The sequence below is a fragment of the Heterodontus francisci genome, chromosome 16 (genome assembly GCF_036365525.1).
Source record: "Heterodontus francisci isolate sHetFra1 chromosome 16, sHetFra1.hap1, whole genome shotgun sequence".
NCBI lineage: Eukaryota > Metazoa > Chordata > Chondrichthyes > Heterodontiformes > Heterodontidae > Heterodontus > Heterodontus francisci.
Window position 1 is genome coordinate 38,649,519 of NC_090386.1, and position 14,660 is coordinate 38,664,178.

Below are 14,660 nucleotides of genomic sequence, written 5' to 3' on the forward strand. Positions count from 1 at the left end.
GCAGGACACCATTTAAACAACAATTCAAACACCTAATTACAGCACCAAATTTCAGCTGCTAGGATTATTGTGCATGAAGTGTTATTGTATTAAATATAATTATATTTTTAAGAAACATGCATCAGTTTTTCATGTGTACTTCATTCGTACAATATGGTGGCACTTAAGATGCTATAACTAACAACTTTGAAATTGCTGTTAGTGCGAATGGCAAATGGTTATCGCCTTTTGGCTACTACAAACGATTGTTCATGATGGGGAGTGAAATCATGAAATCAAATGTTGCAAGAGTGATGCTGACCAAAAGTGTTTTGAGCGTATCACTCCTTTGGCTCAGAGTCCGGTTTCCACACCAAGGAAGGTAATGAATCATAATGTTTGGATTTTAACTGAGTCACCGCCTCTGATGTCAGTCGCTCTGTGTGTATATATATACAGTTCATTCTGCAGCTCAGAGAAACAGAAGCATCCCGAGAGCCAGATACTCCAATTGCGCTTTCTGTTGCTCACAAAATGATGTTGATAAGGATTGCGTTGAGCTTAACTCTGCTGGCACACAGCTCCTTCAGTGCACCGATGACTCCGCCACTCATAACGTTCCCTGGGGAACAGAACATGACTGACGTCGAGGAGGCAATGGTAAGGCTAAAAGCAATTTTTGTTTTGGTGTGATTCTATCTTTAGTGAACAGTTTACGAATGTGTCTGCATTTTCTTCGCTGGAGTAAAAAAAAACTACAAGACTAAAGTCTAAAAAAACAGGAGAAGCTGGAAAAGCACAGAAGGTCAGAAAAGAAAATATTCCTGTTCCAGATGACATCCTCATCAGAAATCCACTGTCAGGTGGAGTAACTCTTTTGTCAGACTGACTGAAATAACTGAGGAGGGAAAAATGACAGGTAGAGGTAAAAGAAGCAGTTACGAGGTTTAATAGTCAGTAATGGATTTTTGAAATGTTGGAAAGAAGTGTTATAAACTGTACAAAAATCAATTCCACCAGACATATCAAAAGACACGAGATAGACAAAGGATGGGTGAGACATTGCTCCAAAATTGAAGGGGAATCAGTGTAATTTGAATGGAGAATTCAGCAGGGAAATTGGATGTACATCTAACGTCTGAAGTTGTTGGAGTCAATGTTCCAACAAGAAGGCTACAGTTAGCTTGAAATGATTTAGTTCAGTCAGAAAGTTTATGTTCTTCAGTTCTCTAACTATTTTTTTTTATTTCATAGAATTACATTGAACGTAGAGTACAATAACAGGTCATTTGGTGTAATAGGTCTATGCCAGTGTTTATGCTCCACATGAGCTTCTTCCCATCCCTCTTCATCTGACTCTATCACATAACCTATTCAGAATTTAAGCTATGAAGAGAGACTGAAAAGGCTAGGGTTGTTTTCCTTAGAGCAGAGAAGGCTGAGGGGGGATGTGATTGAGGTATACAAAATTATGAAGGGCATTGATAGGTTAGATAGGAAGAAACTTTTTCCCTTAGCGAAGGGGTCAATAACCAGGGGGCATAGATTTAAGGTAAGGGGCAGGAGGTTTAGAGGGGATTTGAGGAAAAAAAAATTCAGAGGGTGGTTGGGATCTGGAATGTACTGCCTGAAGAGGTGGTAGAGGCAGGAACCCTCACAACATTTAAGAAGTATTTAGATGGGCACTTGAAATGCCATAACATACAAGGCTACAGGCCAAGTGCTGGAAAATGGGATTAGAATAATTAGGTGCTTGATGGCCAGCACAGACATAATGGGCCGAAGGGCCTCTTTCTATGCTGTATGACTCTATGACTCTAAGAACCTGAATGATAGTAAAGATGCAAATTGTGAGGCCAGCTCCACAGAAATGAGTCAGGTGAAAATAGAGGTGACATTACTATACTATGGTATACTATGCCCTTAGCCATACAAACCAAAAGGTATCTGGTTTGATCCTCGGCCCCAGATAGAGGATTGGTTAGCTAACCAGAACTGGAGAGTAGGCATATATGGGTCATTTTTGGGTTGGCAAGATGTGATGAGTGGAGTGCCACAGGGATCAGTGCTGGGACCTCAACTAATTACAATTTATATCAATGACTTGGATGAAGCGACTGAATGTATGGTAACTAAATTTGTTGATCACACATGATAGGTAGGAGAGTAAGTTGTGAAGTGGATGTAAGGAGTCTGCAAAGGGAAGATAGGTTACATTAGTGGGCAAAGATTTGGCAAATGGAGTATAATGTGGGAAGATGTGAATTTATCCACTTTGGCAGGAAGAATAGTAAAGCAGCATATTATTTAAATGGAGAGAGATTGCAGAACTCTGAGGTACAGAGGGATCTGGGTGTCCTGAATCACAAAAGGTTGGTATGCAGATACAGCAAGTGATTAGGAAGGCAAATGGAATGTTGTTATTTATTGCAAGGGGAATGAAACATAAAAGTAGGGATGTTCTGCTACAGTTGTATAGGATCATAGGATCATAGAAAATAGGAGCAGGAATAGGCCATTTAGCCCATCAAGCCTGCTCCACCATTCAAATAGATCATGGCTGATCATCTACCTCTACGCCATTTTTCCCCACTATCCCCATACCCTTGATATCATTAGTATCCAGAAATACTTTGATTTCTATCTTGAACATGCTCAATGATTGAGCTTCCACAGATTCACCACTCTGAGTAAATAAATTACTCCTCATTTCAGTCTTTAAATGGCCTGCCCCTTATTCTGAGACTGTGTCCCCTGGTTCTACACTCAACAGCCAGAGAAAACATCCTATCCACATCTACCCTGTCATGCCCTGTAAGCATTTTGTAAGTTTCAATGAGATCTCTCATTCTTCGAAACTCTAGATAATACAGGCCCAGTCTCCTCAATCTCTCCTCATAAGACAATCCCACTATCCCAGGGATTAATCTGGTGAACCTCTGTTGCACTCCCTCTATGGCGAGTATTTCCACAATCAGCTCAGCCATGATCTTATTAAATGGCGGAGCAGGCTTGAAGGGGCCGAATGGCCTGCTCCTGCTCCTAATTCGTATGTTTGTATGTTCATATAAGCAGAAGTTAGGGCACTACGATTGGTCTTAATACCGCTAAGCTTGGCTAGGGTTCCTATTCCTGATTGCTATCTGCCAACTCTTGTTGGGAAGAGTCCGAGTGAGTGGTTTCAAGTGTGGATGTGATCTGAGCCAATGTCGTGCTCCCTCTCCCACAACTAAATGTCAATGGAAGAATTATCTTTATTTAAGCTCCCAGCATAAAATAGGACTTTAAGGAAAGGAAGGGAAAATTGGAAAAAAAAATTCTGGAGGATAATGATGGGTGAGTTATACTTGGCTGTAGTGATTGGCTTCATTAGTTAAAGCAGAAAAACGCAACAGCTCAAATGTGGTTTTGTAGCATAAAAAAGACAAGGATTACACACTGCTCTTCAATGAGGTACAGGAATTTTATTATGAAATAGATCGTATCATAGTTACTCATTCCAGTCGATCAGTAATTTAGACTACATTACATAATTTATCATTTAATGTTTTGGTTCCTAACAGGATTCTTTTCCCCAGTTAGTTGAACAGTTTGATCAACAATTCTGAAAATCGATCTGCCTTTTTATAATTGCCCTCAAGCATCATTGTTAACATGCTTCACATTTAGTTGGGCACAGCATAGCAAGAACTCTTAAAACAACAAAAACCTTGAGCATCAAGTGTCTTGTTCTGAACTGCAGCTGAGATGTCCTGCCAGCCATGTTTAAAATTGCTTTTATTACATTGCAAGACTGTACATTACTTTGGGTTCTTCCCCATGGGTCCTGTGCATTTAGCTGGAACCCGAAGGCTAACCTGCTTGGATTTGTTTTGGCTGGCCACCCTGTGGTGCAGGAATAGGTCTTACATGGGCTAAAAGCAATTTAATAGGATCTCTATCACAGCTCCTCTGATGGCTAAATTGGTATGTGCACTTCAGGTGTTGTACTGACACATATTGACCAAGAAGATTTCAATTTGGTCTGGCAGTAGGAGGAACTATGGTTGGCCTCAGTGTCCTTAGAGAGGGGTAAAAAAAACCAAATATTCCCATTCTTGGTTGCTATCTAGTGACTTCTACTGGAAAATGCATGTGTGTGAATGTGTGCATGCTTAGGACTGTTTGTGTGTGTGTGTGCCTTCAGGAGGGGAGGGAATACTACTAAGCAAATAAAAGAGGATGTGACTCCAGTGTTTGGCATTCAATAAAGTAAATACCATTTAGTATAAGTCCATGCCCCAATAGCAATGCCAGCATCTAAATAAACAGTGGATGGCTAACCTTCTGGGTCTCGTTGTTTCACAGAACTACCTGCAGAGGTTTGGGTACATGAATTTAAAAAATACAGGTAATGCGATGATTAGCCTGAAGGTTGCCATCACAAAGATGCAGAAAACACTAGGACTGCCTGAAACAGGAGAGCTAGATAAGACCACACTCAGCGCCATGAAACAACCTCGGTGTGGCGTTCCTGATGTTCTTAGCTACAAGACATTTGATGATGAAAAATGGAACCGCAATGAATTGACTTACAGGTGAGCACATGATGAAGACTTTGCTTAAATTCAAAGAATTGGGGATGAGGCATAAAGGTGTTCCATTTTAAGTAATTGCCAAATATACTATTAAACTAAAACTGTAAAATTCCTGTGGTTTCAAAGTAATGTACTTGTGTTTAATTAGTTTCATAATTTAATGCCCCTTGTTGAACCCATGGGCAACAATTATTGTCAGGGGGAGAAATTAATTAGGCAGTAAAAGGGTTGAGTAGAGTTTAAAGTGAAGATCAGTATTTCAGCAAGACTGCCGCAAGTGCTACTTTCAAACCTACTGTTACGGTGCTCCGCTGGGTTGTACCAGCATTGCTGCTGTGACTATTCAATGTGATGCATGAGTAATGTCAAATGGGCACTTTCACGTAGTCTGGCATTGCTATTTTTCCCTTCTATGTGGGATCCCACATTTATTCAGCTGGAGCTGTATCAGCTACTGTGCCAGTCGTGAGTTTTTTCATTTATATTGTACAGCATAACACTACTTCAGACTATAGTAATTTGGATGTAATTTCAAGGTAAAAGTACAACTTATGGCAGAATTGACAGCGCTTCAGTGATTTATTAAATTTTAATACACACAGTTTACATTAATTGATCTTCCATGGTGTTCCTCCCAAGTAGCTTGAGGTCTGGAGAATTGTTATGATGTTTAGCTGCTAACATTGAATGTTATTTAATTGAATTGTATTTTCCCTAAACAGAATTTTGAGCTACACTCCTGACTTGGACCCATCTGTTGTTGATGATGCATTTGCTCGTGCACTTAAAGTGTGGAGTGATGTCACTCCATTAACATTCACTAGAATCTACAGCGGCGAAGCAGACATCATGATTATGTTTGGCAGAGAATGTGAGTAGACAGACACAATATGATCTGAAGAGTTCGCTTCTTAATTAATATTCAGCTGCTATATCCTCCTTCTGTATATCTTCATTCTGATTGGGTATTTTTTATTCATTCATGGGATGTGAGCATCACTGACAAGGCCAGCATTTATTGCCCATCCCTAATTACCCTTGAGAAGGTGGTGGTATGCCACTTTCTTGAATACAAATTAGTGGCTTGCTAGACCATTTCAGAGGTAGTTAAGAGTCAGCCATATTGCTGTGGGTCTGGAGTCACATTTAGGCCAGGCGAGGTAAAGATGACAGATTTTCTTCCATAAAGGAAGTTAATGGACCAGAGAAGTGTTCAGGACAATCCAGTAGTTTCATGGTCACCATTACTGATACTATCATATAAACTACAGATTTATTTAATTGAAATTAAGTTCTCAGTTAGTGGGATTTGAACTCCTGTCACCAGATCAGTAATGCAGGATTACCGGTCCAGTAACAAAACACTGTGCTACAATACTCCTAATCATACTTGTCAACACAGGTTAATTGCTTAAGCTTTCTTCCTCTGTCCAACTGAGAAAGTTGTGTTTTGTATGAGGCAAGCTAGAGTTTTAGCAGAGCATCTGAGATATGTTGATTGGCTACTCGAATATTAGCTCAAATATTGCTGGGTTAACCTAAGGTATAGGTACAAGGGTGATTGTTTTCCAGCTCTGTCACAAAAGTTTTCAATGCATGCTTTGGGGATTTCTGGATGTCTAGATCCCTGTTCACATTTATATTGTTAATGTGTTTCATTTATTTTTGTTGAAGGGCACGGAGACCCATATCCATTTGATGGGACGGATGGTCTGTTGGCGCATGCCTACCCACCTGGCAAAGACCTCTATGGCAACCTTCACGGTGATGCACATTTTGATGATGATGAGTTCTGGACTTTGGGGAAAGGCGCAGGTAATAAACATTGAATACAATAAATATGCAAATACTTTTCTGTTGATTTATGAAAATGACCTATCAATAGACTGCCTGCCATGTGTCTTCGCACTGTAGCTTTCAATAATGATCACTTACGAAATATAACTCTAGGAGGGGTTCTGCCTCTTCCACTTGTAGTCCTAACATTTTAAATTTTCACCCGGCAGCAGTTAAAACTCGTTTTGGTAATGCTGATGGAGCTTTCTGCCACTTCCCGTTCACATTCTATGGGAAGACATACAAGGCCTGTACCGCAGATGGGAGGGAGGATGGGCATATCTGGTGTGCCACGACTGAAGACTATGAGAAAGACAAGAAATATGGATTCTGCCCGCATGGATGTAAGTAGTTGTCTATTCATTTTTATATGACAGACTGCATACTAATGTTTGCAGTGTTGACATTGGTTTCCCTCCGCAAGTTTCGGGCTTCAGTTCCAACTACCGAAGGGATGATTTGATGTGAAGCAAGTTGAACTGGCATCAGGCCAAATTTGCAGCAGGGTTATTCCCACTGTTGAAATATTATAAATACTACATAGTATTAAAAACCAGAAGTAGTTTCCAGCTCCAGGATTTCAAATATACAGTCAACAGAAATGAATCACTGGCCATAGTGACATGTAGTTGAATCTTTAACAAGAAAATAAAACTAATAAGCTATTTTGGCAAAGAGGAGAGCTCATGACTTTCCGGTTTCAGTAAAGCCTTTAGTCGCTGACATCCCAATGCGCCAAGTCAAACTTGGCCAATCTCGCAAACCTGATCTCACCCAGGAGAACAGTAGGGAGTTATATTTGGTCTCTATAATTTCAAAGTCGGGGAGAGATAAAATTAACTAAAGAACCGTTCCTCATCACTACCCTGTGACATCTGTACAGTTCATGCATATGGATGTAAGGTGAGAGGATATGATCAGGTTTGATTTTAATATTCCCAATGAGCAGTATTATGTTTAAAGAATAGCCACTAGATGGAGACATCAGAGGTCAATAGATGCCAATGGAAGGGTCTTCAAAAAAACTGGAGGGAGGATAAAATCTGGAGCTCCTGGACCAACTCAAGACTTGCGGCATTATTTAATCAGTATGATTATTGCCACTATTATAGCTGGGAGGCTTCCAAAACCATATACCTTGTTCAATGCAAAACTTATAATGGTGTCATAGTGCCATATTGTAGTTTGTTCATTGCAGCTTCTTTTTAATAACTGTTTTCGATTCACTTTTATTCAGTGTTATACACCATTGGTGGTAACAGCGACAGCTCACCTTGCGTGTTCCCGTTTGAATTTAATGGCAAAATGTATGACCAGTGCACATCTGACGGCCGTGAGGATCGCTACAGATGGTGTGCAACCACCAGCAACTATGACGCAGATAGAAAATATGGCTTCTGTCCCAGTCAAGGTAATTATTCATGGTTAGAAAACTCTGTTCAATAATCATACTGTGTTTTATCGAATCAAATAGAAGGTGATATACAGCTTGGGATGTGGATTTGGCTAAAGAAATAATAATGGCAGATTTTCTTTAACAAATGAGTTTGTTCCGGGGACTAGGTGAGACAATAGGTTGTGATGCCTGCAGTGGTAAAATAGCTTACAACACTAATCGGCTAGACTCGTACATAAAGAACTGCCATTTAGCTGAAGCACTGGAAAGCGCTGATACCATTGGAATGCTTCCTCAGTGTGGTTCAGAACCTACCAAGAGATGGAGAGAAAATTAACAAATAATATGCACTATTATAGAATCATAGAATGGTTACAGCATGGAAGAAGGCCATTCAGCCCATTCTGTCTGTTCCAGCTTTCTGCAAGAGCAACTCCGCTAGTCTCACTCCTCCATACTTTCCCTGTAGCCCTACAATTATTTTTCTCTTCAGGTGCTTACCCAATTTCCTTTTGAAAGCCATGAGTGAATCTGCCTCCACCTCGCTCCCTGACAGTGCATTCCAGATCCTAACCACTTGCTGTGTAAAAAAAAAAGGTTTTTCCCCATGTCGCTGTTGGTTCTTTTGTCATTCACTTTATATCAGTGGACATCCTCTGGTTCTTGATTAATTCCAAATGTCTGTTTTATTTTTCTTGCAATGAGATCTCTGACTACTAAGGACATTAGCAAAAAAGATCAAGGATGAGAAAATTCTATATAGCCCATCAAGCTTGACCCTACTTCAACTTACCTGGCCTAATATGCAATTGAATGTGAACTCCCAAAACTCTTTGACTCCATTATCTTCCCCGGTCATTATTCCAAATATCCATGGCTCCTTGAGTAAAGCTTTGTTTTCTGAAATCTGATTAAAATTTATTTTTCACTCATTTACCGGCTTGATGGACTTTGAAGTTTTACTTTGAGTTGAGCACTTGGTACTGATCTTTTCTCTAATCTTCCCTCACTGCACACAATTTGTTTCTTGCAGCCGATGCTGTTGTTGGTGGAAATTCTGATGGAGAACAGTGTTCGTTTCCTTTTATATTCCTTGGCAAAACATATAATTCGTGTACCTCCGATGGCAGATCAGATAATAAGCTCTGGTGCGCAACCACCAGTAACTTCGATGAAGACAAAAAGTGGGGTTACTGTCTGGATGTTGGTAAATATGACAGCTCTTTCATTCTGCCATTGTTGGTTTTCTTTAGTATCACTATCCCATGATACTTAAATAAAATATGTCAATTTAGTAATCGAATAGCTGAACTCTTGATTCCCAATGGTACAGTTTCATGTTGAAATCCATCGTTGTCTTAAAGCTGGGCAAGATTTAGTCAGCTTTCATCCATCATCTCATTGGAAGGTGGACCATGGATCACCGAGTCATTGCATTGAGGGGTAGATGGGGAGAAGGGAACCAATGTATATTGCTTTGCTGACTAAAACTGAACACTTGACAACCAACAATAGATCTGTCCTTCCAGAAATATTCTGCCCTCTCTCCTGAATGATATGAGGTGCCCAGTGGCCTTTAAGAAGCAGAAAATGGGAAGAGGGATTTAAGTTTGCATATATACTGTATTCTCTCTTTATGTGTGTGTATGTCTGTATGTATGAGAGAGAAAGATGTCTTCACAGCTGCTGTTTTATCCTCAAATTCTCAACTTATAATCATGCTGAATTTAGAACTTGGATCATTTAAACTGACAACAAATGTTAAGAATCCAAGAAAGTTCCCCTGGTGCCTTAGTGGCTAATGGGATATTCAGGCATACAACATATGGAGATGGCAATTTCAAATTTCAGTTAGGCCTGAGTTAGCTGATCTGAGGCAATGGGGACTTCAGTAGCTTTGGACTAGGGAGAGGAAAAATGAACCAGAATTCTGCTTCTGATCACAATCCAGTGGATCTTGGTGAAATGTATGTTTGTGTGGATGTTGGAATGAGGAGAGGATCAGATTTAGCTGTGATGATCTTATTTACAGCCAAACGGTCTATCAGCATTCACTGGTTAGGCTCACGTATGCAACATGGCCATTTGGGTGAGGTGCTTGAGCAATGGTAGCATCCTTGGAACCATAAAGCCAAGTATGGGGAACAGTACCGTATTGGTAATGTTACTGGACGAGTAATCCAGAGTTCATATCCCACCATGGCAACTAGTGAAATTAAATTTCAGTTAATAAATCCAGAATAAAAAGCTAGTCTCAGTAATGGTGACCATGAAACTACTGGATTGTTAAAAAGCCCATCAGGTTCTTTAATGACCTTGAGGGAAAGAAATCTGCTGCCCTTACCAGTCCGGCCGACATGTGACTCCAGACCCACAGCAATGTGGTTGACTCTTAACTGCCCTCTGAGATGGCCTAGCAAGCCACTCAGTTCAAGGTCACTTAGGGATGGGCAATAAATGCTGGCCTTGCCAGCGAAGCTCACATCCCATGAACAAATTTTTAAAAAGTGTTATTTATACTGGTACCAGTCAGATGGACCAGATGGACCAGAATGATCTGTTTTGGTCATATATATCTTTTATGTTTCTATAAGTTGGCAATTCCAGAAAGGTGAGGAAGGAAGGGGATAAAAGACAAATATTGAAGTAATATTCAAACAGTTGACTAATTTATGGGTTTTCTTACACAGGATACAGTCTCTTTTTAGTGGCAGCTCATGAGTTTGGACATTCACTGGGACTAGATCATTCCACTCTCAAAGATGCTCTGATGTACCCGATGTACAAATACAAAGAAAACTTCAAGTTATCCAGCGATGACATTGCAGGAATCCAGCATCTATATGGTATAGTCAATTTTATTGTTTCATGTTAAAAGACAACAGCACAAATCCTTTTCGTGAAATACTAAGATATTTATATTGCCATCAGTAAATACATGTGCTCATGTTACCTTTTTTTGAACACAGGCCCAAAACCGGGTCCTACATCACCTACGACAACAACAATGGCACCAATTTCAACAACTGTGCATACCACAACCACTATCGAGCCAGCTGCAGACATCTGCAATGTGGATTTTTATGATGCAATTGCAAGCATAGGGAAAACACTTCATTTCTTCAAAAATGGGTAAGTAATGATTACTTCAATCCATCACTTTCAAGATTGTGGAAGCAGAAAGAACAGATATTCTTAAGTGACCTGAACCTCACAGAGAAGCCCACGAGACCGAAGGAACAGAAGTAGGTCATTCAGCCCCTCCAGACTGCTCTGTCATTCAATGAGATCATTGCTGATCAGTATTGTAACTTCATCCACCTGCCTAGGCTCCATATCCCTTAATACCCTTGGATAGCAAAAACCTATTGATCTCAGATTTAAAATTATTAATTGAGCTAACATCTGCTGCTTTTGGTGGGAGAGTTTCAAACTTCTACTACCTTTTGAGTGAAGAAGTGTATTCTAACCTCTCCAGGATGGGCTGGCTCTAATTTTAAGGTTATTACTCCTGTCCTAGATTCCCCACCAGCAGAAAAATGTTTCTATCTATCCTATCAATTCTTTCAAAATCCTAAAAATCTCAATTAAATAACCCCTGGTCTTCCATATGTCAGGGAATACATGTATAGTTTAGGTAACCTCTCCTCATAAGTTAATCCTTGGAACCCTGGTAACATTCTGGTGAATCGGCACTGTATTCTTTCCAGGCTAATATGTCCTTTCTAAGGTGACATACCCAGAACTGCACAGAGGCCCAGTGAGGGCATCCCAGGGTATCTTTGGAGTTTCATTCCATCTGATTTTATTTACTCTTTTTTTCTAGAAATGTCTGGAAGTTTGTATCAAAAAAGAAAGTTATCATGGGACCAATTCCAATTGCAAAGCTGTGGCCAAAAGCTCCTTCCAAAATTGATTCTGCATTTGAAGATATAAATACACAGAAGGTCTACATTTTCTCAGGTTTGTCGGAATTATTGATGAAGGATAATATTCAGGCAAATATTTCAGTAACACTATCAGCAAATCGACATGGAGAAGGCTACATGTTAAGAAGAGTGCACAAAACATCTGTTCTTCTAGGGCAGATTTTTTAAAAATATTTTAATACAGTTTTTTGGGTTGGAACAGATCAGTTTAGTTTTTTGTAAATAAATGTGAATTGGTGTGATAGAATGTAGCAGAAAAATATAACCCTCGATAACCACTGACTAGTGAATATTCTAAAACAGTGAATCTGAGTTAGTCAAGTAACAATAAAATGTCAGTTTTTAAGGTTACCAGTCATTTATGGAATTTATGGTCTCACTTCAAGTTTAGACTGACAGCTCATTGTTCTGATCATATAATTGTTTTTCATCGCCATTTGTGTTAAATGTAACCCCAAAGTCTTGACTATTTACTCAATCGATCACTATTCATTCAGTTTGCATGTAAGAGGAATTTACTTGCTAATTGAAACATTTTAGCCTAAAATTTGCTGTCGGCAATGTTACCAAATTAACACTTAACACCATTACATTCCTCTGTCCGTTATTTTAACACCGGCATTAGCTTGTTTATTTTAAATGGGTTGGCACCACCACTTGAGGAACAGAAATAGGAATGTTAAATGAGTGTGTTATATTAATTTGTTACTGTTGGTCATTTCTAAGCTAAATGGAGTAAAACTGTTTCTTACCATTACAATAAATGAAAACTAAACTGTTCCTTTTTATTCTCCGCCCCCCCCCCCCCACCCCCCACACTTACAGGGAGATCATACTGGGTATTTTCTGGCCCTCGTCTTGAGCAGGGCTATCCCAAGGACATCGGCAAACTGGGCATCGATACCAGTGTTGAACAGGTGGTCGGTGCAGTTATGAAAGGCCAAAGGAAGGTGCAACTGTTTGGTACGCAGAAGGTTTGGAGGTGAGCAAAATGTGATGAGAATTAAGTGCTTTAGGACTGTCATCTTAAAGCTCAATTCGTACATATGGAACATTTTTCTACATTAAAGATACTATATAAATGAAAGCTGTTGTTGTAAATAATAAATTGTACTATTGTAGACATTGTCACTACATTCTTTAATGTGGCTTCCTTACCGTTCTGTCTACAATATTCACCTCCTTCCCCTACATTGGACAATGAATGTTCGGAATGATTTACATATTCAGGTACATACAGTTTGGCCATGTGGCCTTGCAAGAGCTGCAGTGCAGCAGAGAAGCCTCAGTGTTGAGGTGCACAACCATATATTCATTGACTATCAGTTATGGGGAAAATTATTCTAATGCATGTATTTCTGCAGAATTTCTTTTAGAGAAAATTTCAAGGTATACTTAAAGATTTATGGCACTTGTAAATGGAACAGTTGCAATTGCATTGAACTTAACGGAGTGTTTTCAATCTGACATTCAGACTCGATATGATGACACAGAAAGTTGATAGTATCAGCAAAATTTATGACAAGTTCCACCACGTGCCAGTTGATGCCGAGATTGTATTCATGCACAAAAGTAAGTTTATCAGACATGTTACAGCTTTGAGTGCCAGATAGTTTTGCATCGTCTAACCCTTTTGTTTACCCAACTTTGTTAATCACAAAAGAAGTTACATGCTATATATACAGGATGATTTAGTGTTAAAATATGGTTAGAGTGACAGTGCAGTACCGACTGAATGTGTTCCCCACAGACACATTACAGTGTTTGTTATAGCAGCTTTTGAAATTGCTATATATCTTATTGATCTTAGTTCTATTTGTCCTCTGTTTTAAAAGAAAATAAATAGGTATCACTATGTTATGAAGGTGTAGATTAGCTTCCTACTTGGAGCAGCTAATCCTGTTGTCCTCAAATTAGTCTGTGAGTCACATTGGCCCCTTCGGCTCTGGCAATCCAGCCCATGTAGTTTAGGTAACTAGTTCTAGTTACACTGGTGCTTCTTAGACTTTGGTTGGTGTTGTCTGGACGTCATGGTTTTGGAGGTTTAGAGAAAGCTACCGTATTACTGTTACCTCATTAGGGCTTTATAATTCTGTAGGTAATTGAGCCTAGCCTAAAGAGAGAACTGGTCACAGAATTGGCACTAGAGCTGCTGCCCTATTTCTGATGCAGGATCACTGAATCCCTTACATCAAAAATATTTACGCAACTGAGAGCCCGATGATGACACTGCGGTGGATACACTATATTATTGTATAACCAGGGGTTGGGGTTGTGGGGAAGGCGTGGGGGTGTGGAGGCAGTAAACAGAGAAAATCATATACGTACACAATTTAATCCTTTGCTCTGTGAAATGGTTCATCGCCTTTCTCAACCATTCTGTTTCAGTGGACATCTACTTCCTGCGTGAAAAGTACTTCTGGAAATTGGACCAGTATTATCGGGTTACTTTTGTGGGATACATCAAGAGCAACCTACTGAACTGTAAACAGTAAAATTTCAACCTCACGATCAGCATTATCTGGAAGAAAAATTGTTGTTTAATTTATTGTTTACATTATTCTGGTACATTTTGGGATCACAGAGTAATCCTTCAGTTTTCCTTGGCTTTCAATGTTACTGGGTTTCAGTTTTTTGTTGAAGGATAAGAAATCTTTGCCAAACATTTAACCAAGGAGAGTGGGTGAAACTTTGAAACCTGGTTAAATTGAATCTGCGATTGAATTAAAGGATTATATAGTGATAATCACTTGTAAAAGATAAATTAATTGACTCTTTTGATTGCATGAATCTTTATTCAGGCTGAGTAAAAGTGCCTGCTGGACAACCTAAATCTAGAACTTGGTTTGTAATACTCACTCTATATGCAACTAATGTTTGGTCACATCAGTGTGACATTCTGTGTAATGTGACACAGATGCAAATTCATGTAGATTCAATATA

General features: G+C 39.4%; 1 protein-coding gene across 1 annotated transcript in view; it reads left to right on the top strand.

Annotated features, from left to right (window-relative positions):
- Positions 1-439: 439 nt before the first annotated feature.
- The window catches only part of LOC137378261 (zinc finger protein 335-like), a 158,847-nt gene continuing 144,626 nt past the window's right edge, over positions 440-14,660 (top strand). Inside the window, exons 1-13 of the mRNA XM_068048502.1 lie at positions 440-639; positions 4,327-4,556; positions 5,279-5,427; positions 6,231-6,371; positions 6,563-6,736; positions 7,630-7,803; positions 8,822-8,995; positions 10,479-10,634; positions 10,758-10,920; positions 11,615-11,751; positions 12,543-12,699; positions 13,192-13,289; positions 14,106-14,208. Of these exons, the coding sequence (XP_067904603.1) occupies positions 514-639; positions 4,327-4,556; positions 5,279-5,427; positions 6,231-6,371; positions 6,563-6,736; positions 7,630-7,803; positions 8,822-8,995; positions 10,479-10,634; positions 10,758-10,920; positions 11,615-11,751; positions 12,543-12,699; positions 13,192-13,289; positions 14,106-14,208 (1,982 nt within the window). The 5' untranslated portion in view covers positions 440-513. The remainder of the gene's footprint in view (positions 640-4,326; positions 4,557-5,278; positions 5,428-6,230; positions 6,372-6,562; positions 6,737-7,629; positions 7,804-8,821; positions 8,996-10,478; positions 10,635-10,757; positions 10,921-11,614; positions 11,752-12,542; positions 12,700-13,191; positions 13,290-14,105; positions 14,209-14,660) is intronic.